Raw genomic sequence first — 21,655 nt, forward strand, 5'->3', positions numbered from 1 at the left:
CAGCAGAGCCAGAGTAAACACAGACATCCTCCTCCTCCGCCAGCTTTAATTACAGTGGAGGTGTGTGATCTTAAGGGAGGAGAGAGGGAGGCTACACTATCAGGAGAGGATGGGGAGGAGGGATCTTCATCAAAATGATCACAGTCAAGTATGAAAATTAATTCCGTGCATATAAAGCAAGGATATATTAATTTTGTGAGTACTTTGAACTGAAAGCATTGAAGCATCAGATGGCCATACCGCTGAATAAAACATGGCTTGTGAGGTCGGGACTGAGGTGAGGGCTAGGGTTTTAATCATACAAGCACAGCATATCAACGTGCAACATTTGGATCATGGTTTGGATGAGGGCTGTGTAACAAAAGACGCCATGTTTCTTAATTGTGTACCTTGGTTATTAATTCATTATTTAATTTCAATTACCACAGGAATAGGTTTTAAATCTTAGCACAGCATAATGTTTTGTACTCAGAATGAGTCAGTTCCAGAGTCGACTACACAATTCTATCAGTATTGTGCTTTTAAATCTGAACATGCCATCAGGACACCTCACTGTGTCTGCATGGAGTTTAGTCATGGTGCACAGATCCAATGAAAAAACTGCTAAATCTTTGGGCCGTATTTTTAGTGTTCAGCGACTCACTTAAGGCAAGGGATTCACTCTGATGCCAACCCTTAAAACCTGATTCACTGATAAGATTAGTGGAAAATATGGCTGCTTGTTGAAGATAAGAGGCAACTAATTCCTTCTGTCTTTGGGGCATGGTTACACCAAATCCCACCGGCTGAACCTGAGACAGCTGCTCCTGAAAAGCCATTTGCTATCTAAAGCTAACCTTAGGCGGTGCAAGGAACCAAACCTCTGGGGAAAAAAAAAAAAATCACTATAGTCCAAAATGTTCGGTCCAGCCATGCATATTGTGATTTCTTAAGAACAATGATAATCTTTTTTCACTGAGATTTCAAAAGGCAGTGAACATTTTCATAAACCTTCTTTCATTTCTTTTCATTCATTCTCTTGTAAACATGTGACAGACATGCTTCATCATGGACTCTTTGAGTCCGAACAGGGCACCATACAACGAGGAGTATCCAAGCTTAATCTCACATACTTGTTCTTCATGAGGTGACCCAGACATTTTGTAGGGGAAAAATCCACCCATAATTTCTAAAACACATGCACTCACTAAGATACTGCAAACAGTCCACACACAATCGCTGGCATAGCAGTACTCTAATATCAGATCAATAGAATGTCACGGCAAACAATTGTGCACTCAGTCTTTCAACGTTAACATCCATCACTTTCCAAAGTGTCGAGAGGCTATGACATGACAGAGAAAGAGCTAGCAGGTAATATGTCTCCAAGGGTGGCAGAGATGAACACTCCTCACCCTTAAGCTCGACTTGACAGACAGGACCGGTAGTGTAAATGCCTGTCGTGGCCTAATTAAAGCCAAATCAAGTTGTCATTCTGCCTCGCACTGTGGTGACAGAGCCCAATACCGCTCAATGCGTCTTCTCTGTAATTTGTCAGGGCCCTGTTTGTGCTTGTAAAACTCCTACTAACATTTTCCAAAAGCTTGCAGGGCTGGGTCATGGGAATATGAAACAAGAGATGCCTCATTAATATGCAACAACTCCACTTGCTTCCACAGTGCCTCAGAGCAAATCTTTCACAAATCTTACTACCATGATATGATCCATTTACCAATGGAGGTGAAATAACATTTCGCAAGGCCATGACATTACAGATCTGGCCCATGTCCAGTAGAGGTTTAATAACTAGACTGTTAACATTTGCAATTCTCAGCAACTCAAAGATGACCAACCAACCATAGAGTATGTAACAGAAGGATTTATGGTCCTAAACTTCTCTGTGCCTTAACACTTGTGCCTTGTTTACTTGTTGTATATGTTTTTAAATGTACATTACATGGGCATTCTGACAGCAACACAGAGAGATCTAAAGGATCTGAAATAACATGGCTATCAGACAACCCAGTCACTGGGCATGTAGCAGATGTCTGCATTCATCAACCTATTACCATTTGGGTGAAAATGAAAACTACAGAATTGATTCAGATGGAAATCTCCACGAGGATTCATTGTACACCTCATAGCTCCTGATTCACCTGATTCTGATTCTTGGACCCAAATGAAAAAAGCTCCTCCTTGTGCTCACCACACCATCCCTTCAATCGGCCATACACAGTAACTTTGGTCTAAGAGTGATAAACCTTTGGGGAAACACAACACCGCACTAATGATGCCTACGGCCTACTGATGATGCCCAATAGACCTCAAACTGGCACTAAAAGAGTGAAATTCAATAATAGTACACCTCAATAAATGACAATTCAGAGGCTACGGACTTTTTTACATTTTTATATTTTTTATTTGAGGTTCTATGTAAAAAGGTGAACATCTCCAACATGCAGGACAAATAAAAAAAAAAAGAAACTAGTTTTCACATCCAAAACGGAAGCTCAAAGGACAGGAAATTGTTGCCAGTAGGTCAAGTACAGGACCTCTATCCAAAGTTTATTGGTTCACTGGACCCATTTGTGTAAGCAGGACACTGTCATACTCTTCCAACCTCCATTTTTACAATCCAATTATGTCGGGCAGGGGAAAAGAGAAGGTTGCGAGGAGGGCACAGCGCCTGCTCACTTTCCTCGTTCAAACAGAGCGAGAAGCCTGGCCTTTTCCGATAAACGGAAAACCGTTCCACAAGGGGGTTATAAGACGGCAGTTTTCCCAGACAATTAAAAAAAATGCTTGTTAACAGAGCACTATACCTTTCATTCCCATGCAGACCTATGCCAAAGTAATAACATAAGCACTTTTTTGCATACTACTTACTGAGGTATCTCTGGGTAGCCTTTTATAAGTCTATTGCATATTTACAAGGAGCATAAACATGGGTTAAGTAAGTATGTGTGTATATGTAATACAGGTTAGGAGAAACACATATGCCTTACTTTACAGTGTCCTAACTGAATCTTGAGGTCATCATAAAACATCATGAATGTACAACAGTCATGCTTAACCAGACAAGAGGCAAGAAAATGATACACTTGTCGTATGAACAAGGGCTTTAAATAATTATAAAAAGCCTTCATTATACTAAATTAAAAGTTCAATAATAGTTTCAGCTGTGCATGCTGAATCAGAGTGCTTTTTAGAATTTAAAAGTCATCAATATGCATTGGGTAAGTCCAAAAACAAAACCAATATGTAACATTCTCACCATGGAATTCAATATCCCAGACATACACATAGTGCAGGGTACATTTTCACACAGATATGAAATTGCCTTGCACTGCACACAGCTATGCTATTTTTAGTTCTACCTAAATTATGTAAGGACAGATAGGACTGATAACTTTTAAAGAAACAATGGGGGAAAATAATCCATCCCAAATCTAGTCAAAATAAATGTGGGTCACTAAAACCCCAGTTTCAGAATTAAAGCATCAAACCAGTCATTCCAACTCCTGTCTAAACCACACCCTGAGTAATATTAGAAGATTCTAAAGCAACCTGCAACCAGGCCCAGGCTGCTAGCACTCTCACTAGCACGACTCTTCAGGGGGGATGTTTACACAATGTACATACTGCACAGCTACGTCCCAGCTGGCTACTGTTACACTCGCCCCCCTAAACCTCACTCCCGATCCGGGTCACGGCACCAAATCAACTGTGTTGTGTTGACCACGCGGCTCAGCCCCACACTTGTCTGTACTCAAATCCGCAAATGCAAACAGCAGCACCTCGGTTTGGGAGTCCAGCGCGCTAGCAATTGAGCTAAAAGACCAGGCTGCTAGCTCTCTCACTAGCACAACTCTTAAGGCGTCAGGAGGGAGGTTTACACAATGCACACACTGCACTGCTACGTACCAGCTGGCTGCCATAACACCAAACAAACACAAAGTTATTCTCCAGTAAAAATCTTTTTCATGATGGAACCACATGAACCTTTTGATATACTTATGGTTATAAGAGTGCAATTTGTTGAAGACAGCATTTGAAGTAGGCTTATAATGCACCATACCTACAGAATGCTAACTTGGATAACGTTACTAGCCAGAAAAACAGATTCTCATACTTAACAGATCTGCTGTTACTGTTTGACACTGTTGACACTGTGACATAATAGGACACCAGCAGTAGGTGTTTCTGCCATGCTATGTCAATGAAAACGCCATGCCTCAATAAACTGCTGGAATGATGTTAAGGGATTAACTTGACCTTTTTCATCTGTAGTGCACAAAAGGTACAACTGTCTGCCTGGGGGGTGGGGAGGAGGGTGAGGAGAATCATTTTTCTCAGTGATTTTAACCACTAACTAAATGAGTGAATGAGTTTCAGAAAATAAATTAAACACATAATGCAAAAGTTCAACAATCTCCGGATCAACTAAGAAACAGATGGGCCTACTTCATTTAGCATTTCCGATAGATCTTTCCCAGTTATTATGACATTGTCAGACAAAAACTTTTCAGCTGGAGTGTCAACATAGTTAAACTTCTTGAGGCATTTGCATGCAATATTTTGCTAGTCTGATATCACTGGTTTGTTTGCTGTTTTCCTTACACTCTACATCATACTGTCAGCAGGAACTCGGAGCCAGCTCTTGTTTTCGTAACCATAATGAAAACATCCTTTTAAAAACAAGACTCTCAAAAACATCCTTGTGGTATGCACCATGCAACGTGCTGGACTCTATAACCTCTATGCCAGATTCAAATTAGGCTATATGGAAGAGATATCCTTGAAGCGATGCCTAGTATAAGAAACATAGGTGTTCTTATACTAGGCATAGGTGATTAAATTGTTCTGAAATGCACAAACAGTAAATAAAGGGAGTAGATGAGTGGAGTGTATGGGAGAGAGCAGGAGATGGAGAATCTAGGACACACACTGACTGCAGGGTGAAGGTGGAATCGGAAGAAAAAAAGGATTGCACTGCCTCCAAAACGCTGGTCCCAGTTGTGAAGCTGCAAACGAGGAAGCCAATTTGAACGTTTGTTAATATGGAATAAAAGGCATTGAAAAAAACGTTAGAGCTTTGAGACTTCCCTGGCTGCTCCTACCACAGCATCTCCTATGTAAAGGTATATGAGCTACAACTTCATAGGTTATTGATTATTTCATTTAACTAGTATCGGAGCTATGTTACATCATGGTTTACTTTAGAGTAAAGCACATATCTAGATGAGGGATTTCTATAATTTGTTGAAGATATTCTGCTGCTTTTAGAGAAAACATGCATTTTCTTTCGGTTTCAAGTTTTGTTTTGGGAAGCCGATTATTTGTTTGTCATAATTCATTTGTCTAACAAAGACAAAACAATTCCAATTCCGACAACTATTCCTGATTGCGTCAGTAAGTAATTTCCGTCATCAACGTTCCCACACTCAGAAACAACATACTTACACAAATCAGAGCTTCTCACATAGTTTTGAGCCCGTTTTTTTAGTCACTCGTCTGATGTCTGACTATTGTTAGGTACAGAATTCCATTAGAGTCAATGCATCAATTCACACCAGCAGCGTTTTACGCATGTATTACGGCAATGAAAAGTAACATACAGAAATAGCATGTTTATGTTGCACTTTTATTTTTGGAGAGTATATGTAAGGTGTTCGCATAGAAAAGCACTAGCCTCGAAATCTAGACGCACCCTAGCGGCAGCAAATTACATTTGCTTCCAGGGCCAGTCTAGCAACTCTCCGTTGGCTTGTGAGCTCGAAAAATTAAACTTCCATCAGGCCAATCAAATCATGTATAGAGTCGTTAGGCAGGCTTAACATAATGATTGATAGCAGAGTTGCAACGGTTTGGCTTGAATTCCCTGCTACTTGAAAACAAAGAAGATGGATGTTGCTATTGGCGAACAGTGTGACACGAGTTAAGCTTGTTTTAAGTTGGCAAAAGTTTGAACTAGCCCACTAGCTCCGCTGGTGGGAAAACGCATGGGACTCAGCGCTGTCCTATTGCGTGCAGAGGGAATTTGAAAGACAACCGATTATCCCGCCCCTCGGACTGAGCACTGCAAACGGTGAGTGCCCAGACCCTACATTTTAATGTGGGTCTGGCTCGTCAGGCTAGAAAAGCACATGAATTGTTGAAAAACACATTGTCGGGTCACACTGGAGATGCAGGCAGTGTAAATTGATTAATTTACCTTTCACTCATGTCTTAATTTGCGGTGTAAATTCACAGTAAAGTTCTAAAACTTAGACATTAAAAACACACCACTCTAACAAACAAATGGGTTATTTTTGTTGCCAATTACGTCTTCACACGCACACTCAGGTGCCCTGCAATGCTTCTATTGAGCTTCACAACCCCTCATCCCCGTTCACAAGGAGGAAATAAGCTCCATTTTGGTGTTGCCATATTTTCACCTGCCAGTGTAATTAACTCAAGAACAAGAGCAGTTCATAAAGTATCTCATAATTGCAGACTTGAACTAGCTGAGGCCAGGGAATGTAGAGTCCTTTTGTGGTGAGAAAAAAAACTGAAAAAAAAAACAACTGCAAAAGCAAGTAAATGACATAAGATTGTGTTCACTGACAGGGTGAGAGAGAGAGACCAAGAGTGTGAGAGAAAGAGAGTGTAAGTGTGTGTGAGAGAGAGACTACATTAGCATCTCAATAGAGTCCAGAAGAGCAAGTGGGTTCGATTCAGGGCCCAGATGAAGCTCACTTCAAAGCAATTAAAAGCAATGTATTCTCCTTTCTTAAATCATACATTTAGAGCCATCCAGCTGTGCAAATGAGACTGAATGTCTGCCATGCACCAGCTTCTGGGTGCCACCAGTGGCAGATTCTGGCACCACCTCAACTTTGTATAGCTGGAGGTCTTTGAGTTGGAAAATGAAAGAGATGAGAGCAAAACTTTCTTTAGTGGGTGGTCCGGTTCTATTGAGCATTGCGATAATTACCATAGAATTGCTGTTTAAAAAAAAAAATGGTGTGTGCACACAAATCTGTGGCACTATTTGGAATGAACATAACACAATGTAACTAACCATATGCTAATTGACAGTCCAGTCTTCTGGTAAATAGGATCACTCAGTGCCAGGCTATGTCTGCTTGACACACACATTGAAGCTCCCAAAGCTGGCGAAAATTAAATTCCTTTGAAAGAACAGAAGACATTGAAGCTTTATTTGTGAGACACACTCAAATGAACAGAGTGGGCTTTTTTGAGCTACTTAGCCTTAGTAAAGTGCAGTTATGTTCTCTGCTCTGAAACCGGCTCTGGGAAATGAGTCAACATCATTATCACCTCCACACACATTTTTGACCAAAGTGATCCACTACAATGCAGGGAAAAAGGCTGTCTGACCGGGCTATAATCTTATCAGTACATCACACAAGCATGTTCTTCTACTCCACTAAAAAAACAATGCAAGTCTTTCTTTTTGAATAATCGAAATGCAGCAGTGCATCCAGTCATTCCTTCAGTCTGTTGTTTCGATACTGTGAAGAAGTGAATACATGCTGGCACAGCATATTAAGGGCTGCATAAATAAAGTGTTTTTTTTCCGGCATACTTGCTCTTCTAAATTCATGCATTTCTAGACAAAAGCCATTAGAAAGTCATTTTAGATTTGGAGAGTTTTTGTCCTCAACACAGATGGTGTTTTCCATGCATCGGGATGAAAATACTAGGCACATGTCAATCCTTCATTGGATACCTTTGGCAGACTACTGGAAGTCATTTTGTTGTAATGTGTACCATCCCGGCAAATTGCCTTATCAAATTTCCCCCAGTGCAACTCGGTCAGCTACTCTGCCACAGCAAATCATGGCGGATGAGCAGGGACTCAGCCAGTATTTTGGGTCTAGCTACAGACCCAATTTATATGACAATACAGTGTTAGGTGCCTGCCGTATGGTGGTGCATGGCAGTCATGTTTTCGGTAACAGCTTTCCAAGGACAATCAGAGGCAGAATCAGGCTTTCTAAACTCTACTCTCTAGACCAAAGTAGGGGTAGTATGGGGACGCACGCCACTGTAATGATACTGATGACACATTTCCTGTTTCGCTTGCTGAAGCTCAGGCTCTGGACTCAGACAATTTACATTTTTTCCCACTATATGAATAAAAATCAAATTGAACTGAATTGCTTGTATTTGCTGGTGAATGCCTATCTATCTGGCTTTACTTGGAAGGTTTTGCTAGCAAATATGCAAGTGTGTGGTTCAAAACAGCACAAGGTCATTATTGATGGAACAGAGGTACTTGACTTCGTCTTGGGGCTTTTAAGCACAAAGTTATTGCACACCTGTAGAAAGCCACACTAATGAACGAAAGTATGCACAGGTGCAGCAATTACGACTTAACAAATTACATCACATGGCAGTTTTCTGTGCCAGGTGCACAAAACAAGGTGCTTTCCCCTCCAAATTAGCATCATTTTTATGAGCTGGAGTTATGTTTCCACACTAATTCCGAGCAGAATGCTAAGTCTATAAATTATATTGAAACTTGACGACGACATCAAGACTTTTCAGCAGGCATTACGATTCTCTGCATGAGGCGTACAAACACAGTAAAAGAAAGGGGGAAAAAAACTACAAAACAAAAAACTACAAAAGGCCCACCTCTGAAAAGCAGGATGTTATTAATGTACTCTGGAGCTTCTCCATCGCTATGCCGCTATGCCAAGAAAGACACATGTGAGAGCCTCTGGCATCGGAGGCCTCCACACATGACTGGAGTCAAAGAAGAGGCAGTCAGTCAGAGATGGGTTCTTAAAAGTGACATGGCAACAAGCCCCATCTGCAAGCAGCATAGTCTCTGCTTATAAAAGCCATTTAAAACCATCCCATTTTCAAGACTTGGATCAGTTCCAGACATGCCATCAGCTGTTTTTCATCCCTTCTTCTTTCATATTCTCCCTTTTCTTATTTGGACTTTTTGAATAATGGATACTGTTTTTCCCCAGAAATATTTTCTTCTGCAACTAAATTACTGCAAAAGCTGCAACTTTGTGATTTCACTTGCACAGCGGATAACAGAAACAGAGGGAGTACATAGTATATGACGTACACCATAGGCACATACTAAGAGCAACGTACACCATAGGCACATACTAAGAGCAACGTACACCATAGGCACATACTAAGAGCAGCGTACACCATAGGCACATACTAAGAGCAGCGTACACTATATAATAGAGCTCAAGTTATGCTTTTATCTGGGGTGCTCTGGCGAAAGGGGCAAGCAGAATTCTTTTGAAATTTCATGAATATATCAACAAAAAGGTCAAAGCCCATGGGCGGACTATTTCTTTTCCTGAGATGACCGTATTGTGCTGAATCACTGTTACTGCACAAAGGCCCATGCATATTTAAACAGAAAAAATATTTTAGAGTGCCAGCTTAGTCAATAACCTCAGCACTGGACTGAAATTTACGCCAAGACATTTACCTATAATTAAAGCTTGTGAAAAGGGCACCTGAACCTGATTTTGCAGGAATGTCCGACGACAAGACAGCGTTGTACAAATCAGACAGTTCTGGAAAGGTCAGATCTAAACACAAAGTTGAATATTGGGGGCACCTCATCGTTCAAACTCCAAAGACATATTTATGCTCTCGGTTTCATTTCACAGAGGAAACGGTTTAATTTTGTGATGTCTATTCTGCCGTCCTCTAAAATCACTAATTACAGACTACCATTACAGACAGCGACAGTATATGTCCGTGGGCTAGAGAGGAAGAGACGAACAAAAGAAGGTTGACTTTGTTGGGTACTCTTTTATGGCTGTGAGCAGTGCGCAAGAGAGGAGGGAAAAAGCATCAACTTCACACACACAAACCACACCAAACATAGGTCTATGTATGTCTTGTGTGTATGATGGAGACCATGGGAGCGAGAGAGAGTGGGAGATGGAGAGAAAGAGAGAGTGGGAGATGGAGAGAAAGAGAGAGTGGGAGATAGAGAAAGATGGAGGGAGAGAGCAAAAAGAGAGGGAGATGTATGGAAAGAGAGTGTCTATGTATACTGTATTTGAGGATGACTGTGGAAGCTTCTGGAAAAAAAAATATCTCCAGATAAACAGCGATGTGTGATTTAATATTTCGCAGAGTGTTACCCATGTTGGACCCCCTAGTTCCTATGGAGTTTGATTTCCCAAGGGTGCAAGTGCTTATTTCAAGGATTCGGCACTCTCATCTCTCAGCCTCCAACGTGCTTGTCTCGGGTTAATCCGTTTCTATCGGAGAGGTGTCAGAATCTCGGCTCTGCCACATCTTTACTCAACAATAAAAATGGCTCATAATGTGGCCCGTCCTTCCCAGAGAGCCATTTTTCGGCGAGGCACTCCATCTTCCGCGCGTCGCACTCTCCGTTGGCTGCAACCGGGGACTAGATTCGCCATCAGTTATTTGCAGCCTCTGCGTACGTCACCACTGTTCATGTGAAGGTTAAATACATTAGGAATTTTAATGACTCCATCCATGCATGGCCTATTTTTGGGAGGGGGGGGGGGGTTACTATGGTTTCTCTGTCAGTGTGCAAACCCAAGCCTGGGAATATGTGGCGATGTTTCAGTGCTATTTTCATCCTGAACCGTCTCTTGATAGCACTTAGCCCCTCACTGGGACGACACTGCCTGCCAGCCTGTCCTACAAGCCTGTGGATGTTGAGGGAACACGCTGCTGGCTGTGACATGTAACAAATGTAAACAAACACTTCCAACTGGGGGCTCCTTTTTTAATACTAGGTACCTAGAGAGCTAATCACATTAATGCAAGTATTATACCATGAGTCTATCCTTACACTGTGGGTATTGGTATTTTGTTAAGTCATACCGGGAAAGTCATTGTTAAGTCATACCGGGAAAGGCATTGTTAAGTCATACCGGGAAAGGCATGAGCTTTTCACTTCATCTGCTGCCCCGCTCCCCTCCCTTCCCCTGAAGAAGACAAGGACTATTTCACAGTAGTGCTAAATATGGTAGTTTCAGTCCCTCCACATAAGAGGCGCATTTTGAAAGAGAGAAAAAAAAAAACAAGTCTCACACACTGACAGCTTACTGACAGTTCCCTGAAATCTATTGATTTTACAGTACTTCTTCAGGTACAAAGCAGCTCAGATCTAATCTCCGAATGAGTGAATCCTCCAGTTTCTCATCATTAGAGAATCTTAGAAAATCCCCACCGCTTCACTGGTGCAGATTTCAATCTGGGGGAAATGCGCCCCCCCCCCTCTTGACAGCCAGAGCATTCCAAGTGGAATATGGGGACTTTATTTGGTTTACATACTCACAGCGAGAACATGTTTGAAGACTAATGGATTTCTTATGATGAGTGTATACCTGCAACTGCACACAAAGTTTAAAAAAAAACAGCTCAGAATGGAACTGAATGATAACACTATTTTGTGATATTCCCATAGTTGCTTGTGTCGATGGAGTCTTCTTTTTAAGAGGCGTTTACAGTGGCCTTAGGGCACGAGAGGGGTATTAATTTATGAACAAACGTCGTTTCCTGCTGCCAAGACAAGTAGTACTTCTTGTTCACCCTCCGAGGCAGAGACTGAATTTAAACAGCTCGACTCCATAACCCTTCCACACAGCGCTCTGATTTGAGGTGATGCTGGAGGATGCTGGAGGGAGGCAGAAAAGGGCCCAATCAAAGAAGTAAAAATAAAAAACACCTCCACAACAAGACTATGCAACATTTCAAACTTTTGTCTGAGAGTAACTTCCTTATGTTTCTTTGATTGCACTCATACTCAAAGTGTGTTGGTACAGTATACTGCACTGCTCTACACTTGCCATTTTCTCCATGCAACACCCCAGGCTCTACAGGCTTGACTACCTTGGTGCCAATGTAATATGCTTCTCCTAATTCCACAATTTCAAGCTTTTCTGGCAATTTCTCAGCTCAATGGTATTCAAGTAAGCTGCCCTAAGCGGTAATTACATTCGTAGGTGCTCCATGTGAGGTATATTGTTCACTGCTGTGCATCAACAATGATGTTGATTGTGAGCCCATCAGAATTGCTCCATCACAGGATGTATTAGAGAGAAAAACTAATGACTACATACCAAGGACAGCCTAATAAGGAAGAAACTAATAAGGGTCTTCAACATGTTTAACACTTCAAATATGTAGGGCAGATTTGCTTAGCATAAATACCAACTAACATCACCATGCTATAAAAATAATCTGTCTCAAATATTTTCATTATGAAACAGGGATACAATGAACCTTCTATCTAATGTTGATCTAAATTTATATCTTCTGGACACTTCCAGTGCACCATTTTTTATGATCAAGCATAAAATATGACTTTTATTAAACAGTTAAAAAGTTCATTCAACTAAGGCCAATAAAATGTAGTTAAATCACACTTGCCTAAGTTGCTTCCACTTTCAAAGCTATAAAGTGACAGCAACTTTTTGCAATAATTCTGATGACAAGATACATAACACGAGCCAGAAAATTAGGCAAGTAAACTAATGATCCAACCACACAGATCCAACAAGCTCTCGGTGCCATGGCCACCTCGCGTGTCATGAGACCACTTAATTGGGTTGAAAATAAAGACGACCAAAAGTAATTTTTTGCCGAATCAAACCCCCCTCCCGGTGGGCTAACATGGCTCATTTGCATAACGCCGGATGGCAAGCCTGACCGATATGCCAGGTTAATGAGACAGGTCCGACTTCAGGTGCTGAACTTCGCATGGGCAGCGCGAGCTCACTGCAGTGCAGCAAAATATTATCATAATGAAAATAAGGGCCAAGCGCAGTTAAAGTCGCAGTGAAAGGGACAGTGCTGATTTTGCAGTCAGGAGTAGGAGGAGGACAGTGTGTATGACTTCTTCTCCACATTTGTCACTTGTGAGATGTGCGTTAAGGGAGGGGGTAGCCACAGCCAAGAGGTGCTCCAGGGCAAAAATCTGCCCATAATTCTTGAGCTTCCAACTGCTTTCATTAAAGACTAATCTTTCATGTAAACTCAAACTGTCCACTGAACGATAAAGAAATGCTCAAGACGGGGTTCAAGTTGGGACTTCAGACGACGGTAATTGCTGTCAATTCTGACCAAAACAAAACAATGTCAGGCTATATTTCAAGGGAAAAATGCAGATATAAAAAAATGTTGTATCATAATTCAACTTAAAATAATGTGCCTTTTATTATTCGATTCAGGTCTTCCTAATTCTTCCCCCTAGTTTTTTAATTACAGTACTCATTGCGATTTTAAACACAGACTAAACTATCCATCTCCTTTCATCGTGTTCCTTTTGCCAATAACACTGTTTATAATAACTATTCCTTAAGTCAAGACACACTCCCAAAGACCTGGAGGGAACAAAACATAAAAGAACAAAAGAAGGAGCAGGAAATAAATGTTAGTGCCATCTGAGTCAGCAATTTTACTCTTCCGAACAGCTCCTTAAATAGCTTCAGAAATCACACTGCTTCCAATTCTATTTTCTGTGCTGACTAAAGAGGTTGATGCTGAAGACGATCTTGCAGCACACCAGACCTTGGCTATGGGGAGCTGGTTTTGGCAGTCCACTGGACTGAAGCCATTACTGGGACATAAGGAGATGGTTGCATCATCTCCCTACAGCCTGATGGGTACGTCTGGGTATACTAGTCGCCTGGGGGGGAATTCATTTATCTTGCATAAAATCGATATGACTTCAGAAACACAATAGAAGGACTATTCTTTAAACGGTTATTCAGAAAAAACCCGCATTGAATCTAATGCCATTTGGCCCACCTCTGCCAACATAAAAGAACACTTTGCTAAATGCATTCATCCTTGGCATACTTGAAGACAGACACATTTGTGTCTGCAAGTGTACCATTCAAAGAGCATGCCTGCAATACATGTAAACAGCTGGTATGGCCATTAAGGCCATTAGGCCTCAGGTCCATTGTGGATGGGGGGGGTGGGGGGGGTTCAAAATGTTTCCAAACGCCAATCCTCATGAAGATAAACACTATATTGCCAAAAGTAATGGGTCTTGACTTGCATATGAACTTAAGTGACATCCCATTCTTAATCCATAGGTTTTAATATAACGTCGGTCCACTCTTTGCAGCTATAGCAGCTTACAACTCTTCCGGGAAGGCTTTCCACAAGGTTTAGGAGTGTTTATGGGAATTTTCGACCATTCTTACAGAAGCACATTTGTGAGGTCACACACTGATGTTGGACGAGAAGGCCTGGCTCTCAGTCTCCGCTCTAATTCATCTCAAAGGTGTTCTATAGCTGTAAAGGGTGGACCGACGTCATATTAAACCCTCTGGATTAAGAATGGGATGTCACTTAAGTTCATATGCGAGTCAAGGCAGGTGACCCAATACTTTTGGCAATATAGTGTATATGGGTAACAGAGCATGTTCAGCTATTTGTGGAGCATAGCTGGTGGTGTTCCCTCAGACACAGGAATAAGTTTGACTAATATAATGGAAATTCATACTACAATAGAGAATAACTTGGCTTCTACTTGAATGCTTGAGTTTCTAAAGGTTCAAATTAAATCGCATCCTGAGCTGTAATATAATGCAGTTGGTTTGGAAAACGCAGCCAAACAAACTGATTTGCATATTTGCTTTTTGCTCAGTTTCCTTTTGATTGTTACTCAACATTAAATGCGAGGTCCACTTGATGTCGGAATCAGCATGAAATGGAAGTGTGGAAATGTTGCTAACTTCAAAGACCTGCAAACTAACCATCATAAAATAGGCACTTGAAACACTCCCACTTCAAAAAACACTGGCACCAGAGCTATGAAGTGGCACAGGGAAATATACCCACTTAGTAAATTGACAACTGAGACACAGCAACTGCAAAAACCACATCCTCATCTTCAATATCTAAAAGCACCAGTTGATATCCTGAGAGGCTAAATGCTAACATTTCACAACAATCACTAGGATAGAGCAGCAAAGACAACATACATTGGATGTTACCAGACTTCTAGTAGCAACAGAGACTGACAACTGACAAAAATGAGATGTCAAATACAGGCTTCATCAGAATTCAATTAGCAACACTATCAAGCATAATTACACAGCCGTGTATAATGTGAATCAGTGCACACAAAGGTCTTGCTATTGAGTCAAGCAATGCAGACTGATTCATAATAGCATCCCACTTGTTTGTTTGCAAAATAATACAGTGGAAAAAAGCAATTTCTTTCCAGATGACTTGGTTGCACACACAACAAAACAGTCACACGCCGTCCCTGGGGAACACAGTGCCTCTCAGACGTGCTTTCTCCATGTTTATCTGTTACCATGATCCTTCGCCTGGTCCCTGTCTGTCACCGTCATTGATGAAACACAACAGGATGCATATAGACAATAGAGCCTTTCACTGTCTGAAGGAATTGTGCTCACTGAAAAGATGAATACTATTTGGGCTGAGACTTCTTAGCAGGGGCCAACCTTGTCTTAGTGAGCTGTCTGTGATTGGAGAATGTTACTGCAGACTGGTTCCTAACGAGTTTTCCCCCCAGTAATGTCTCCAATCTATATCTGGCATATCTTTTGGTTGTTGTTGGCCTACATGTTGCCTGAATATGATATAAACAGACTTCCTGAAATTACACTTGAATAATGTAAAGGTTTTTGAACAGTGCAATCAAATGTAGACACTATTCTTCTATTGCTGGGTGATCACAATTTGTTCATTAAATCCTTCATGAAATTCTTGCACAGCCATTGATCACCTTGATGAGCTGTAACAATAGCAACATACGCACACAGGAATAAAACTGGCCTTCTTCCCACTGTACAGGAGGATCTGTGACATGAAAAGGGAGATCAAACTGCAATCATTGTCTATGACAAAGATGGACTTGCACAAACATGCAGCTTTTACAACTTCAAATGCATGTAACATAAACCATTGAGGGAAACTTCTCAGAACCTGACTTTCATAGCCAGGTTTCCAACACTTTCAGCAAGTCTAATTCAGAGTTCATCAAGTGTGTCATTTGCCTAAGGCAAAACAAAATGTCTGAGAGGAAAGATTAGTAAAACACAACGCAACCATCTACCACTTTCTTAGAGGCGAAGGAAGAAATGAAAACATATAAATCCATATTTGGATTTCGTTTTGGGAGTCCACAGTTCCAATCATGTAAATCTGAACAATTTCAACTTCTAACAACCAGCTACAAAGTTTTGGCACTTAAATCCAGCCCTAACCATTATGCCTTTCCTTACCATACCTAAAAGTATGTCAGATTACTGAATACACATGGACCTGGTAAAGCATCCGGAGCTCTCCTCATTCAGAAAGATCTGCATTACAGTTGCCTTGCAGCTGTGCTTTCTTAGTCCATGTCATCGGGTACAATGGGATGAGAGGTGTGTGTGTTTGTGTGTGTGTGTGTGTGCAATTGGGTGTTATATTTTTGAAATGGAAGCCTGCTCTGGTTAGGAATATGTAGCGATTTGGTGGCTGGTTTGTATGGAAGATGAAACAATTGTGTTACCACCTCATCAAGATGTACAAAGTCTGGTCTACAGGCATGTTCATGTTCTGTGTTTAACGCATATGATCTCACCAGCGGCAACCTGCCTATTTAGCATCAGATTAAAAAGACTAGAGAACCAACATCGAGTGGTGAGTGAGTAGATACAGGCTACTCAAAGACGACCCAAGAGTTAAATTAGCATGTTCCTCCTCTGCATTCAGGGTTTACCTCTTGATCAGAGAGAGAGAGAGAGAGAGAGAGAGAGAGAGAGAGAGAGAGAGAGAGAGAGAGAGAGAGAGAGAGAGAGAGAGAGAGACCGCGTGTGTGCGTGTGTTCAGAATAACCAATCAGTACAAAGAAAGAACTGCAGCAGTGAATCCATCATCAAAAATACCAAGTAGTAATCTGTGCAACGCAATTCGCATGTCTAGGGGAGGGTAAATAGTTCCATGTAGTAACTTGCCGGGAAGTATTTTTGACATAGTTTCCTTTACTTACCGTCTGAAATGAACATGAGCCAAAGCAGCACAGTTCCTCTACAAGATCGTGCTACTGACATCGTAGTTATCCAAATATATCCAGTAAAATATGGAAGGAGTGGTGGTCACTTCGACAGCCTTCCGACAGAATGAATGGAATGGCGGTTTCTCCGCAGTCTTGAGAGCATTAGCTTTCACTGAGAACAAATGGTGTGTTTAAACAAATTTGGCAAAATTATGTTTAACTTCATTAAATGTAGTCAATTCCATTACCAACTCCGAATGTTATAATGGCCGAACTAAACGATTGTTATGGTCGGCCAAACGCAGCGCACCCGAAATCGTTAAGGTTCGCCCTTATCAAAAGGAGAAAAGTTCCTGGTGTCCAATTCGAGATCCTTTAGCCTCCCACGCGCTTTATTCCTCTGAGTACTTTCCTCTAGTTAATTCCACAATGTAACAGGGCCTAGTGAGCTAATCCGAATTTACTCTCCTAGGCAAATTTGCAAGTAAATACCAGAGCAACGAAAGATAAAATATTATACGTGTGGCATGTCCAGATGAGGGCTTCTAGGAAGTTAAACAATGTAGCACGGGAGATGTCTTCGGTAACACACGTAGCTCTTGCTAAATGTCTAGCCTTAAACACACGTCTTCTTTCCCAGCTGGTGAGTTGCCTGTTTAAGAATGTGCCGGTTTGTCTGAACACATGAAGAAGGCAAAGAAAAACGCCCGCTCTTCCTGATGCGGACTAGGCTACCGGATCAGGTTCCACAGCGTGTGCCGGAGTGACTCAAGCTTCGACTGTGCAAATCTGTAAACACTGTCCTCCGCTCAGCGAAGCGAAAAGTCCTTCTCCTTCTGGTGAGATCTCACCAAAACAAACGGTGGTAAAATGTTAACATTGCAACTCGATCACAAATGCAATAGTGTCTGTTACAAGTAAGCTAAACGTCAGGCGCACCGCAAACCGCAGCATTTAGCTCTGCTCCTAAACGTCCTTTTTCCGTGATATAATCTTCTCCAAGTCGTTTCGAAACGTCAAAGTTCCACTAAAACCAGCGGTGGCGCGCTTAATTGAGTGTTGTAGCCTATTGTGTCAGTCCAGTCAGAGAAAAAAACTCATGGGTACTTCGTCTTCATTGTTGAGTGTCCTATTCAGAAGAAAAGAGACTGCGTGAGCGCAGGCTATCCTTTTGGCGAGTGAAACAATTGAAGTTAATTTGCATTCGTAGCAGCAACGCCTGTGTACTTCTATAATGTTCGATGACAGAGTGTAGGTAACCTTCCGATTGTTGGAACAGAGGAAATCACTCTTCTCCTCTACCTCAGTGGTAAGCGGCTACAACCAAATCTTAGTCACGTGGTTCGGTGATCACATAGACTGACGGTCCCCCATCCGCCAACCGGTCGGATGAAAATAAAACACTAGGTATGATGGTTAAACGTATTACCATAATAATAGTAGCTTTTGTGTAGTGGAATTTTGAGTAAAGCTCCAGTCCGTTCAAGACATTTTTGTCCATCAGAAAAACAACAGATTTCTGGTCCTTGTTTCAGTAGGTATTACGCATGACTTTTTCCCTTTAAACAGGGACAGACCAAATGTAGTTGTACTAAAGTGATCGCGTGAGGGAGAATGAAACAAAAATGGATGTATGGGCATAAGGAAGCACCTTTTTCCTCAGCCCCTGCAAGTCTGTTCGCGTGCGTTAAAGCCCCAAATTCTAAAAAAATAAAATGTCACAGTAGTCACAATTTTGCTTTAATTTACATATTTTATCGATGTACGTATAGCCTACGTTCTTAACTTCAACTCTGAAGTTGTACAATTAACCTTATACAGGCAGGGAGAACATACTGGACCATCATTCAAAAGCCCGCTCTTCCAAACTTCGGCAAACAATACCACATTAAACTGCCAGAGGCTCTGCTGCACAGTGACATCTACTGGTTACTGCAATAGAGCCCCACACCCATTTTGATGACTGTAATGCTTAATTCCTTCAATCCTTCGTCCTTCGGGGATCTTTTGATCAAGACTGTATGGCTTGTGAATAATTCCTTGCGTCCTCACGATATCTGACCTCAATCCCTTGTCCTAAATCAGAGACCACCAGAGGCTTATCCATCTTATTATTCCTCTTGCCCTATGCCATCATTTGTTTACCACCTCACACACTACGCACCCCCTCACTGGATGGCAACCTTATCTGAACCGGACAACCCTTAAGGTGTTTCACTTCACCAGACATTGGGCAATTTGTCTTGAAGAGGGATTATGAGGATACAGTGGGCCATAGTTAGTGTGACCAACTGTCCAATATTGTGCAGCAGAGCCTGAAGTTATTACTGATCAACAATTCAAAATGTTGCCAAAGATTATGACTCTCATCCACACTGCATGAAGCGGTGGGTATGCTTATTAACGAAAAAGGCTTCAATTTCAAAGTCATGTGACAGGACATACCCTGGCTGCTACAGTGTTATCATTACTTTATACCAGGCTATCATATGTATCGTATGTGTCACAAGTTTGTGACATTGTGAGCAGAATATTGTTTTGTTGAGAAATGTTTCCAATTCTCACAGTGAAACAGATCAATACATAATGAAAGGGTCAAAAAATCCAATGCAAAACCAAATGTATTAACATTTTGCCCATGTATTTCATGACAAGAATGACAAAGTGTTGTCATTATTAATGGCTTGGAATAAATGTAATCAATTACTGTCAGCAGACACCTTTAAAATGGCTATTATTTTAAAGACAGAGACATCATTAATTTCTGTCCGCTGTTGCTCACCGTGTGTTACACAGCTAATTAATCGTTTACCCTTCAAAGGACAACTGATGTTTTTGAAATGTCATTGTATTAAAGTAACTGGATGTTTGTTAATTTAGAAAAAGTTCATAGGACAATCAAAACAACAGACAACCTGTACTTGTTCAATTTATATTATTTGGTTTAATTTCATTACATTGAAAAGAATCTTTGAATGTTGGATTCGCTGTGCTTCAAAACAAAAGTCAAGGGAAGACTACTAGTAAGGACTATGACATAAAACAAAGTAACTGTGTCTGTTACTTCCCTCATAGAACCGGTATAGTCATGAGTATACCAGTAGAATTGGTGTTTTTGTCCATTCTGCTGTGATAAGACAATGTAGGAATCCCCCTATTAGTCTGTTTTCAACATAGTGTGTCTCAATGTAGCGTTAAGGGGATACCCAATTAATCTAAAACGGACAAAAAGACTCATGCGCCACAAAAAACCTTACACAGTACAATACCAAACAATTTCATTGTTCAACAATTTCAAATTAATTGTTCATATTATATAGCAATATTTATTCTGCTCTTATAAGGTAACTGCTAATACTCTGCACATATTTATATTTTACTTATATTACTCTAAACCACCTTCTGTAAAACATGCTACTGTCTAAACTGAACTATATTTCTCGTCCTGTCTATGCACCACCTGTCTATACTTTATCACATTGCACTTTTCTCCTTTTTTGCACTTCTGGTTAGACACAAACTGCATTTTGTTGTCTTTGTACTTGTACTCTGCACAATGACAATAAAGTTGAATCTAATCTAATCTAATCTAAACCAAACAATTGACAATGTCAGACTGCACTCTCTGAATTTTGACTATCATCCATACGAGTGTGAAGCTGTTATTTGAAGGTAAAAGAACTACATTGAGTTGCTTTAACTGCAGTTCAGTGCCCCAACAACTTGTTCCATGGTCTGTTTCATGCATCTTAAAATGAGGACATTCCAGTCTAACATATCTATAGAAAACTATTTTCTTTAAAGCACTCTGTAACAATTGCCTTCAAAAGATTATTGTCTTGATATATTCTATGTTTGATATATTGATGCAAAGCTGAAATAGGTTGCCACTTGAAGATTTTTGGATAATGGAAACCTTCAGTGGCATGTGCATTCTGCATTATTAACCTCCAATCTTGATGTTTTCTAAATTTCAAACCTTCCTTTGTCACACTCTGTGTCATCTGGTATTCCATTCAAAGGATGATCTACAATGACACTTACTCAAGCTATGGTTAGCTTTGTTTTGTTTAACTTAAGCCATCAGACAGGCAGACAGAAGTTGGGTCATTTGAATCCGGGTTCTGGAATCAAATATGAAACGTTGTGGCAATTAAAAAAGTAAGGATGAGTCCATTTATTAGAATGTTATTAATGGTCGAGGTAAAGTCTGGTCCACACAGACCGCAAGGCTTGTGCAGAGTGGGTTTATATAGGCCTCCATCATAAAAGCTTTAATCAAAGCTGGTTGGTGAAAGGGGACATTCATCACACCCTCTAAAAATGTTGGACCACAAGAGGGAATGAGTAGGGGGATCATAATAACCTTGGCATATCACAATAGAAATATCCTTCATACTCACAACAAACAGCTTTTAGGGGATAGAACCAGTGACTTTTACAAAATAATATGATTTGTTTGTTTGCTTGCTCATGAATGCAACAAAAACATTTCAGAATAGACTAGGAGTCAAAGGAACGCTGCATAACAAATGACAGCACCAGAAGTCTCAAAAGCCTCTAAAAGTGACTTAACTTCAGCAGGGGAGTTTTGAACATCCTAACATTAGAACGTTCTAAAATCAGAACGTTCAATTTCCAACATTCCGTACTGGCTTAAGGGTTAAA

General features: G+C 40.9%; 1 protein-coding gene across 1 annotated transcript in view; it reads right to left on the reverse strand.

Moving 5' to 3' along the window:
* tmem132e (transmembrane protein 132E) overlaps window positions 1–18,272 on the reverse strand; it is a 162,399-nt gene extending 144,127 nt beyond the window's left edge. Inside the window, exon 1 of the mRNA XM_048237405.1 lies at window positions 16,982–18,272. Coding sequence (XP_048093362.1) covers window positions 16,982–17,042 — 61 coding nt within the window. The 5' untranslated portion in view covers window positions 17,043–18,272. The remainder of the gene's footprint in view (window positions 1–16,981) is intronic.
* Window positions 18,273–21,655: the final 3,383 nt, after the last annotated feature.

This window comes from Alosa alosa, chromosome 2, assembly GCF_017589495.1.
Source record: "Alosa alosa isolate M-15738 ecotype Scorff River chromosome 2, AALO_Geno_1.1, whole genome shotgun sequence".
NCBI lineage: Eukaryota > Metazoa > Chordata > Actinopteri > Clupeiformes > Clupeidae > Alosa > Alosa alosa.